The sequence below is a fragment of the Xylocopa sonorina genome, chromosome 9, assembly GCF_050948175.1.
Source record: "Xylocopa sonorina isolate GNS202 chromosome 9, iyXylSono1_principal, whole genome shotgun sequence".
Classification (NCBI taxonomy): domain Eukaryota; kingdom Metazoa; phylum Arthropoda; class Insecta; order Hymenoptera; family Apidae; genus Xylocopa; species Xylocopa sonorina.
In genome coordinates, this window is record NC_135201.1 from 5,810,871 (window position 1) to 5,821,870 (window position 11,000).

Sequence of the window (11,000 nt, forward strand, 5' to 3'; positions counted from 1 at the left end):
AGTCACTGGATTATTCTATAATTAAAAGTGCAAATGATATACTTTGTGGTATGATGTTTACCAATTTTAAATTCGTACTTACAATGTTTAAAAAATCAAACTATATTATTGATTAAACTCAATTAAGTTATTCAAACTGTTGCTCCTCTTTCCCGATCTGTTGGCTATAACAGTAACATTTTATTTAATTTAAATAATGATTTATATACAGTTTTTCATGTTTCTAATGTAGCTCACATATCATACCACCCAACTATGCACTGTTCCTGAAAAAAGGTTACATATTGTTTTTGCCATACATAATGCTATACTTTATCCTTAGATTAAAAATTGAATCTCAAGGTATACTCACGGCTTGGGGAAAAGTTATGATGATGTGTTACTCGTATGTGAATATCTTGAGTCTCGCCTGTAAATCATAAGTTATAGATTTAGTATCGATGACTAATAAGATTCAGAGTTGACATAGGTGTAATCATTAAGAAGCTGTAAAATTTCAAAACTTTTTAACTTACCAAATTAAACAGGAACTCATTGACGGTTCAAGGGAAAAAACAACGTATTATTAAGTTATCTATTAATAATTAAGAGAAATGGCACTCAAAAATATGCTAGATTAGACATGCTTATATTAACGATAAGATGTTTCCGTTATTCTTGTGTACATTAATTGAGGAATAACACATGCGTTACATTTAAGTACGTCACAAAGTTATTTTATTTGTGTCGCATGTTCATCTTTACGCTCGTTGTTACGAGAAGAAATGTCTCATAGTAGGAAGAAGAAAATATCACCTTTCTTTGAGCAGTCCATCACAGTATCGAAGTGCAGAGAGGATACTCTCCAGCTTGATTGTTCACGGAACATCATTCTGTTTAAATTTGTTTGTCAACTCACAAAAATGTCACAGACAAAGACACATGCTGTTAAGGCACTCTCTTTCATTATTTCGGGGACGGCGAAGGTGATGGATCGATGTCCAACCGCGTGAACCGTGTCCCAATGTCCTCTATCGATTTTCTGGAAATCGTACCTGCGTTTCCATGATCCAACAGTCTCGGCATGTCACACTGCTCGCATTTGTTCATCAATGGATGATTATTAAACGTGCACATCTTACAGACCCAAGGAGGTCCGTCTCGTTCTTCTCTGTCAATATTGTTACCAGTCAGTTCCGGTTGCCAGGCAGGTGGCTGACTTGGCAGAGGTGGTGGATTAGAACTGTCAGTACGCCTCGACGGTAGAGGCTGGCCTGTATAAATATCTTCATAAAACTTTTCGTTCGTTTCGCCCAAAGGTACTGTGATAATGAACAGGAGAAAAATGGTAGGATTTTGTATTAGAAAAACTATCGACGTAAAGTGTATAAGTACAGCGGAATTATTACTTCTTGGGTCCAACCATTGATCCATTGATTCTTCACCCAAGAGTCTGTCGCACTCAACCTGCAGTTGATAGATCTCGCTTCTCAACTTTTTTTTCAGCTCCTATGCAAAATTGTCATTACATAACATTTATTATGCTACATGTCATGGTGCTAACTATTTTTGCAGCATACCTGTGGAGGCGTCGTAAGAAACTGCAATTCTTTTTTCATCGCTTCGAGTCGTCCTTTCTCGGCCCTCAATTCATTGGCGAGTCTTTCTTTTCTTGCCCACTGTTCTGCGACCAATGTCCTTTGGTGTTCCGCCACTGTGGTATCACAAATTACAACTATTGCGTTAAATGCATTAACTTTAAATGAAAATCTCGACGACTTTGACTGACATATCGAAAATGAAATGTAGACGAAATTTAATTCCTCCATTGTAGACATTCTAATTTATATTCTAACTAATCATCGCCGATGATCACCTGCGCGTACAGTCGACGCGACATTAATGCTTGTAGGGAAATAATTTCTGTCCGACTTAACGAAGATCGCGATCCTCGTCTCACTGTTAGCACGTTTTATAAGCATAGATCCGCGACACGTTCGGAGTGGCTGCTGCGATACCATCGGTAGAAATTAGCCTCGTTCCTTGTCGACGTTATGTTTCACTGCGTGTAAACGATTAAACGGGGGACATGGAACGAGAATTGTGGCGTTCGGGAAACGCGTCAACATTCGTAGACGACAGTGCTCGTGAGAGAGGAAAAGCGGATCAGGTGGTCCGCGTAGAGTAACCGCAAGCGTGGCTATGTATAGATGGAGCGTGGGGTCAGGAATGCGTAAATATCGTTCTCAGTGTTACATGCGTGGGTGTTAGCATGTGCGACGTAGTGGTTTTCGCAGGTAAATATACGTGTACGCGATTCCTGTAATACGGGAACCTAAAAAACAAAGCGGGCCGCTTTTACGGTATCCGTGGTGGTACCCGAAATATATAGACGTTAATAAAAATAGCCGGACCGAAGAGTTATTTTCAAATCACGACGAGTATAAAGACGCGTGACGGTGGCTCGGGTTTACCTTGATTCAACGGCGATCGACTTTGATCGGAATTGGCCTGTGTACGTTCGCCAATGGGACTGGAGGGTGGCGAGGTCGTCGTCGGTCCTGACGGTGTCGTTGGAAGGCTAATGGGAGGGACGATGTTCGTTGTCGATGGTACGCAAGGTGTGGTCGGGGCGCTCATCGTCGTCGTGGGTCTCGGCAATTGACTAGGCGGTCCTGCTGGGAGACCTGCAACTTACGCGTATCGTTCAAACGAACCGATCGTCTCTGACGGTCTACGACGAAGGAAATAAATACAGACCTGGTGGCCTTTGAGGACCGGTTTGTACCGGTGGTATCAAACTGTTGGGCCTGTTGGGGCCCATCGGAGGTCTGATCCTTGCGGCCGCCGCGCTGCCAACGGCTCCAGCGCCTATGCTGATTTGGAGACGACTTTGAAAGCCCCTGGGATCCAGGGAGGAGCTCGAGTAAGTCAGACTAGAGCCCTGCGATCTGATGTCGATCGGAGGTTGCGGTTCCGAGGATGGCGGCCTAAGCGTCAGGCTAACCGAGGTGTAGCTCCGTGTGTGATCGATCTGCGGACCCGTGTTCTCCAAGTTCAGCACCGGCTCGACGTAGTGGGTCCGTGGATCGAGGAGCAAATCGCTTCGTTTACAGGCACCACCGATCGTAGGCACCGTTCGAAAGTCTAAATTGTCGGGCAGTTTTGAAAAGAGAGAAACAAACGATGGCCTGTTACGAAACACGAATAGATGGGACGATCGAAGATGCGATCGGCAAGAGCAAAAGAAGTCGACGGCATGTAACGACAGCGAAAAATGTTTCGTTCAACGATACAACCGACAAACAGGATCGGCACCGCACAAGACCACGATGTAACGAGCAAAACGGAATCAAAATTGCAGCCATGCGCTGCACGCGGCAGAAACCTGTTCAATTCTCCTTTATATACTTACATACGACCGCGATAGATTCGTACGTAACGTGATTACGTGCTGCGCAAATGTGGAGCTACTTGCATCAAATTTATCAACGCATCTATATACCGCAAACTGCGTGTGTTGCAACCTACCGGCACCGAATTTGCGAAAAACGATTCGTAACGTGTCGGTTTCAATGCCGAGCAAATAACTTTCTCGCTACATCATCTCTAACAAACTGTCATCTAAATAAAACACAGTAGAGCCTCGATTATGATGTATAAATCAATCATTGGACATGCTTCTTTCGGATAAACGATTAACCTTGCTTTCACATCAAAGAATTATTAAATTATTACAACTTTGAACAAAAATTTAGCAATTCTCTACTACTGTTCCTCAATCTATCTTAGCTGCCAATATGATTGAACCAGTTTTCAAATTGTTCTCTAATTCTCTAATAAATTAATATACTATTTTCCATAAGCCCTAGTTCAGATCAATTTATTTTATTTGACTTGAATGAATACCGTGAAACAATTATAGTAATGAACTACACCAAGTCAAACGAATCGAACAACGCAATTAATCCGAACAAGGCATTACTTTCTTCTTAAACGAGGTTGTACTGCATTTCCCTATCGATTCGTGCACAATGCAAGCAACATCGCGATAAAACTAGTTGATTCAAAATCCACCGAGATAGCCTAACGAGCAAAATCTGTTTGAAGTATCTCTCCGTGAACGACACCTCGCTCTAACGTGTCCTGACGTTTCGCATAATCAATCCTTAGCTAGGTATGCGTACCGCGATTGCCAGCAGGACTGCAGGCAACGTTCACGTTCAGCTCGAATCCGGCTGGCTCGTTTCCCGCGTTCTGGATTATGTTAGGGCAGTTTGGGTCGCTGAGCCCTATGCAATCGTTAAAGAAACCGCGCGTCGTACAGGCGGCTGGTGCTGAAGACGGGGTACTGGCCGCTGATATCGCGGCTGCTCGTGTACAGCTGATAGGGCAACGCCGTGTCATACCGATGTCCAGCGATGCTGGCCTGTGCGGTCTTTGCTGCGTTTGGTTCATTGGACAACAACGTTGCTGCTGGTGCTGGTGTTGGGTGGCCACGTGGTTCGCTCGCTGATGGTACTGTTGCTGTTGCTGCTGCTGCTGCTGCTGCTGGAGAACGCCGCAGAGTGCCGCCGGTAGGAACACGCCCGGTGACTGTCGTGACTCTTGAGCGGCGCGGAGGCTTCTCGCGCATGTCTCCCGATCGTGGCTGTTCTGCAACGCACAGATGCACCTTGGGTCAGCCGATTTCTTGTGGTCACCGTGATCGAGGTTCACCTTTCGAAGTGCCTCTCTTCCTTGCCACTCCTGATGTTAAACACCGCCAGCAGCGTTCTTGTTTCGACTAGACACTTCCTGGAGGAGCGATGCGCGAGTTAACCGTTTGCGGTCCGACCGGTGTTACCCAGGCGTGAGCGATGGACCGTCTCTCTCTATGGTTTCAAATTTTAAGCTACGAGATCTCGTTGCCGTGAGAACGATAGACCGCAAAGGGTTAAGTGTTGCAGGCTTTGGTGCGTACCCTTGGCACACTGGAGTAGTTCTGAGGTTTCCTAGTCTGTCCGGGATAATAAAACACCAACATTTTTTGCATTACGATAATTAAAAAGAAAAAGAAGAGAAGATGAAAACAGTCGTTTTCTAGCGACTGGAAAATTCAGAACCTCCAACGCAAGTACATGAAATTAGATAACTGTTTAGTGCGGCCAATCTTTGCTGATTAAGAGATACAATAGTTCCTGAATACGCAGTTATAAAAAAAAAAGGAAAAAAAATAGGAAAAAATCAAACGGCGAACACAAAGAACGTCCATACACACAGGTTCCACGCTCGTGCAATGAGAGGAAAGACAGTCTGTGCTGTTAATTCGCAAATGCGAGGAGTTATGATACTCGTGGTGCGCGCATATGGTTAGTCGTTATTTGTGAATTCTTTTTTTAGCGATGACGGATGAAGGAACAGAACAAATCTCTCTAAATTGGTTACGAGCACACTGTTGTTGTAATCAGGGAGCCCTTCCCGAAAGACTCGATCCAAACGAATATCATGAGGCACGTCGGCAGGTGGAGGCTTAGAAAAAAAAACAGCGTTCGAGATAGAAAGAAAGCTACGGATGTCTTCCATGCCCGTTCGTTATTCTGGATCGAGTTTTCCAGGAGACCAGCATAGGAGCAGTATATCTGGCGGACAAAGAGCACCTATACCTGGGCGATGCACTGGGAAACGATGTGATCAGGGAGCGCAGGGAACTGCTGCTTCAGCTCATGGAACAGCTGCATGATAGCGATGTTAGAGCAATGACACTCCCCCATCGTGGGCCCCCATCCTCCTGGCAAGGCCTACCTGTTGATGCCAGGTCTTTCGTTACACCAGTTCTTATAATTTGTCCAACGAATACGTCCGCGTAGCTAATAAACCGCCATTAGAGTGATCATGAATCTATGGAGTTGACAGAGTATGGGGAGCGAAAATGAAGACGCGCGTCTGTTCTACGTGCTAATCCCTAAAGTTATCGCCGGTTTGTGGCTCTGGTTCCCGATAGAGTACGGTATCGTACTTGGACGAAGGTAATGAGCGCGAGAGAAACGGAAATCCAGCGAGATCGTCGAAATTTTGTAGTTTAGCGGATAAACGATTTGGATGCCCTCCAAATACGACGTTTCGTGTGGTTTCATGTCGGTGAGCGAAAGTGTTTCAAATTATTCAGTCACGAATGAGCGGACGGGGATGCGATTAATAGAGACAAAGTTGTGAGAAAATGAAAAAGGAAACGACTGTGGAACCTGCCGGAGCAAATAGTCTCGGTTGTCGGAGAAGACGCATTGAAATATTCGACGCGATAATGCATTACGACCTCTTAACTATAGCGTAGACCACACCAAACTAGATTGAGACTTTAAACACGCAGAACTTCCCTAAACGGACGATTCCGACGCTCGCAACGCATCTCTCGCCGCGATCGTTCTTCCTTTCCGCTTCAGAAGAAGGGGAAAAGGAACGAAAGCGTCTGTGCTTTCCTCGACGCGGCGCTCTTTATTTAAACCTGCGGCCGAGGGGCTGATTTTTCAAAAGAACCGGATGAATTTACCAATAGCTCGGCACGTACTCGGTGTTCGACGAAAATCTCATCGGTCTTTTCGCAGGCTGTATCCTAGTAATTACTATTACGTTATATACTTGTATACGCTTTCGATATTTTTGTCACCGGTGCTTTAACGAGAAAATAGCTTTACTCTAAATTTAGTCGCGATCATAAGGTTGGATTTAAACGAGAAGCTCGGACCGCGTTTCGACAGGTTTCAAAGGTCGATAACTCCGAGACACCCGTTACGTTACGGAATTGGCAACGAGTAAAGAAACTGTGGACACCTGTGCCGCGTGGCACGTAGGAGTGCCACATAATTAGCCGGCACTGCGCGTGCCACGCTCCCACGCGTGGACGCATGCGCTCGTGCCTCGGTGGGTGCATCGTTACATCGGAAAACATGGGATTTTTCTCAATCGATCTCAATGAACGCGTCGGAAAAATCCATCCGTTTAACTGCGATTCAACCGTCGACTCCCTTTGTGTCAAAGTACAACAATATAAATCCATCTTATGAATACGACAAAAGATGCTAAAAGCTACCATGTAGATAGATCGTTCTTCGCATCGTTAAACAACCGAAAGAAATACTTGTAACATTCAAAGACTGAAATCCCTCGTGTCAAGGGCGAAGGAAGTCCAGTTTTTCAATCGTAAAACTCACAGATACGACGTACCGTTCGAGTCGCGGCTGGTTCTACGCATTTCTCGAGCGTACAGATACGTTTGGGGTTCAGAACCGACAAATCCGTAGGAATCGAGCCGGGATGATTCGGCCGAGGGTCGTTCGCTCGATCAGAAGAAACTAAGAGGTTAGAAGCTATACGCGTGCAATTCGCACTTGGCAGCGGGCCACGAGAGAGAATAAAGCGCTAGGTAGAATTAATAATTCGCCTCTCTTTCTTCCCGTTGCCTCGCACCTGGCAGCGCGGCATGTCAGGTGAGCGAGACATCGATCAAAGAGAAAAGCTCGCTCGTTGGCACTGGCGCCCATGCGTTCGAAAGCCCACCGGCCCGGAGACCGTTCGCTCTAACCGGCGCGTCTTCTTTTAATTCAAACGTCGCTACTTTCTAACGTGGTCTTGTCCGAATCAGGCGAACGCAGTCGCTTTCCAAGTGGTGCTACGAGGTTTTTCTTCGTCGGCAAAATCGAGGCGTACAGGAAGGAGGAGAACGAAAAGCGATGCAACCTAAAATTTAAAGATCCCATAAATAGATTCGTTACCTAACCACCGCATGCGGTAGAATTTTGTTAGTTTTTTTTTTCGTTTCAATTTCTATTCCGTTAGCTCTCTTTGTCCGTTGCCGTGTGAAGAGTGGGAAAAGTTTGCAGTTACGCTGTGCACCGCTTCTGAACCGCTCTGTATCCGTCTCGGTCAGGGCGTTTTCGTTGGTCCCACTTTGGCAGCGTACGCCAAACAGTCGGCCGTTCGACACGTAAATGACGAAAATGCAACGTGTGGGCAGGTACTTGACGTGGAAACGCAACAGCGAATCGAATCCGTTCCGACCCAGTCGTGGATTGTGCAAATCTCTAAGCGAGCTCGCTTCCCTCTGCCAAATGGAATCCTCATCGACAGAAAATACGCGACACGTGCGATTCTCTTGAACAACAAAGGTCCAACAATCACGGTTCGTTTCGAATCGGTGAAACGGCACTCGGTGGATACGACCAGTTTCGAGGGGGTATTTTCCCTGCCGCTGGGCGGCAAAGGAGCAGCATCTTTTAATTGCACCAGACGTGCAGGATGTTTCTATCAGTGACACAGAGGGGATTTTAAGAGGGGGACGAGAACGTCGTCCGCCGGGACAGGCGAAAAAGGAAAAGCGGAATTCCAACATGCCGGGAAGATATTTGTGTCATGAAATACCCAGGAGACACAGCGTGGCTGTTTTCGTCTACTCCTGGCAATACGGGGAAAAGCAAATTCCACGAGTATTTTCACGCATTTGGAGTAATTTCCGACGTCTCTTTTTAAACGCATTCGATCCTTTCAGCCTCGTTTCCTACCCGCTCGAAGCGGCTCCAAAATCTTCCGCAAATATCACACCGTGAAACGATTGGAGTTTCTATCTCCCTAAAACGATAACGTACAAATTGATATTAAATAAAACTTCGATGTTACATTTCTTGATTGAACATGAAAGATAGATACTAAAAAGATGTAATAATAAATATATAGAACGTAAAAAACCGTTCCCTTAATTTTGCGTGACACCTGTTGCTTCGTAAGGTTGCGCTCTATCCATTAGCCGGGAGTGGTACACGGACAACCTTAAACGTGCAGAAAAAGCTGACAAATTCGAGAAAGAACGAAAGAAGAAATAATTGCGATAATCGCTTCCATTTAAAAGAGAGGCGATCGTTTGCAGGAGTCGATGTCTCGTTCGCGCAATTATTTACATTTCAAGTCTCGAGAGTATGGAACGCATATTACCGTGGCTGCCTATAACTCGTCGTTTTACGTGCAATATTTTAGAATTACATGAAAACGGGGCAATCAGGGCCGACTGAAACTACAGCGGAAAAAAGAGAAAGAAAGAAAAAGAAAAAAGTGCGTCGGGCTTTAGTAGCAGACAAAAATAAGGAACCAAGAATAATTGACGAGGGACGCAACGTTAACGTTAAGCAGAGCTACGATAAGTTATGCCCCGGGGCAAAAATAAACACTATCCTGAAAATAATGTTATACTTTCTTTCGCGTATGAAACGTCAGCGTTGACGACTACATATGTAGCCACTCGAAGACCAAATCAGCAACTTCATCCTTTTTCGCTACTCTCCTTTCCTTTTTCATCCTTTTCTGGCGTCATTTCTCCGGAACAATGTTACTTGATCATTCTGTGCAACAATAACAATAATAGTAATAACTACAACCACAATAGTACGAAAATTGTAAATAATTGTCACCGTTGTGAACGCTACCTTATGCGTAAACACGTATGCACGATACGACTAACGCGGTACTTTATGATTCCGATAATTCACGTGTCTCGTGAAGCTCGTTATTAACTGTCCAAACAGCATTTCCACGCTATTATAAATATCGTTAACCTTTAAATCCGGTTTCCGCATGTGCCAAAAAATTTGATTTTCGACCTTCCGGTCGAAACAGCGCACGACAGCCGGGGACTTATCGAAGATTTAAGGCTATCCAATTGTATCAAATTACAAACAGGCGCGATAAATGGTAATTAACGAACTCTTACGTAACTTGAAGCATACGATATGTTGCGAGTAAACTTTAACCATTCCTTTTTACCTCTTCGATACGCATAAAGTAAAACGTCGTAGGCAGTGTTTACTTTTATAATGATTGCTCCAAATGGGACTTAACAATTGACTTGTGTAGTTTTCAAATCGAATGGCACGTCAGGTCGACTAAAATTGTCGGCGAAAATTAGAATTCGTAGGATAGATTGACCCTGGTTCCTCTCGTATGTATGACACGCTCTAAAAAATAGAACTTCGATTCCTCCATTTTTGAAAAAGTCCATGGATAACTCGGTGACAAGACCAACGATATTTTCTTATCTGCAGATCAAACAAGGAAAGATCAGCTTGTAGGAAATTTTGACGATAATGTACGAAAAATAAGATAAACACAATAATAAACGTGTAGAAGTAGAAATTTGATGACGCACATAAGGAGCTGCAATGTTGCATCAGTCAACAAAGAGATTAACCTAATCAACATTAAAATACACACGGCGAAATATATATCGAGAATGACTGGATATTATGTTACTATACTATTGCTGCAACATAATTTGAAAATGAATACCACCATTTGATAAAAAGACACAATGAACACAGAAAACGATTAAAGACGAAATCTGTCGGTGCAAATATCTAATCATCAATTATTAGATTATTATTGGATTCAAATTTCCAACACATTCTGATGAAGATAGACTCTGCATCTTGTGAAACAAACACAACTAAAAGTCAGAATTCGCTTCGCTTTCCCACTTTCTTAACCTCACATTTGTCTACGATATCAACATTGTAAAAATTTGAACGATCGAAGAATTTTCAACGGTCAAACGCCATTTCAACGATATATTACGATTTTATCTTCGATATGTAAACCGGTTTTGAATCGTATGGTTGGAACTCACCGGACGGCAACCATTGGAAATGTCCAACGAACGAGGAACCAGCAATCACTCACTTCGAACACTTTATAAAGACACTTTGCAAATTCTGCAACTTTATTCACGCGTCGAAGAGGAAAATTCCAACTGTCACTGAACAGTCATGCGGGCAACAGTAACTTTTCTGTCGTTTTCGAAAATTTCAAAGCACGAACAAGCGGCGACCGTCCGTTGAGACCACTGATCAGCTGTGCACTGCGTACTGAAACGGACGGCAGTAATCAACAGACTAACTAAATATTTTTAGATACTTCTCGTTTGGGAAAATATTTCAACGCGTTTCAAATGTATCCATTTAATTTATTACTTACACATTTTCCGGTATTCATACGAACGG

General features: G+C 44.0%; 1 protein-coding gene across 6 annotated transcripts; it reads right to left on the bottom strand.

The window, feature by feature from the left end:
• Positions 1–122: 122 nt before the first annotated feature.
• On the bottom strand, positions 123–10,767 carry Tab2 (TAK1-associated binding protein 2). Of its 6 annotated transcripts, none has more exons than XM_076901014.1 (10): positions 10,628–10,767; positions 5,625–5,763; positions 4,167–4,635; positions 2,740–3,126; positions 2,454–2,666; positions 1,560–1,693; positions 1,389–1,488; positions 1,035–1,301; positions 353–409; positions 123–266 (listed from the first exon to the last, which is right to left on the bottom strand). In XM_076901014.1, exons 2-10 carry the CDS (start codon positions 5,730–5,732, stop codon positions 241–243), a joined length of 1,761 nt encoding a protein of 586 aa, XP_076757129.1. In that variant the 5' UTR covers positions 5,733–5,763; positions 10,628–10,767; the 3' UTR covers positions 123–240. The 6 variants fall into 6 exon arrangements, with proteins under 6 accessions (XP_076757129.1, XP_076757130.1, XP_076757127.1 ...); XM_076901015.1 differs by having other exon boundaries at positions 123–260; positions 2,454–2,672; XM_076901012.1 differs by having other exon boundaries at positions 2,454–2,672.
• Between the last annotated feature and the right edge of the window lie 233 nt (positions 10,768–11,000).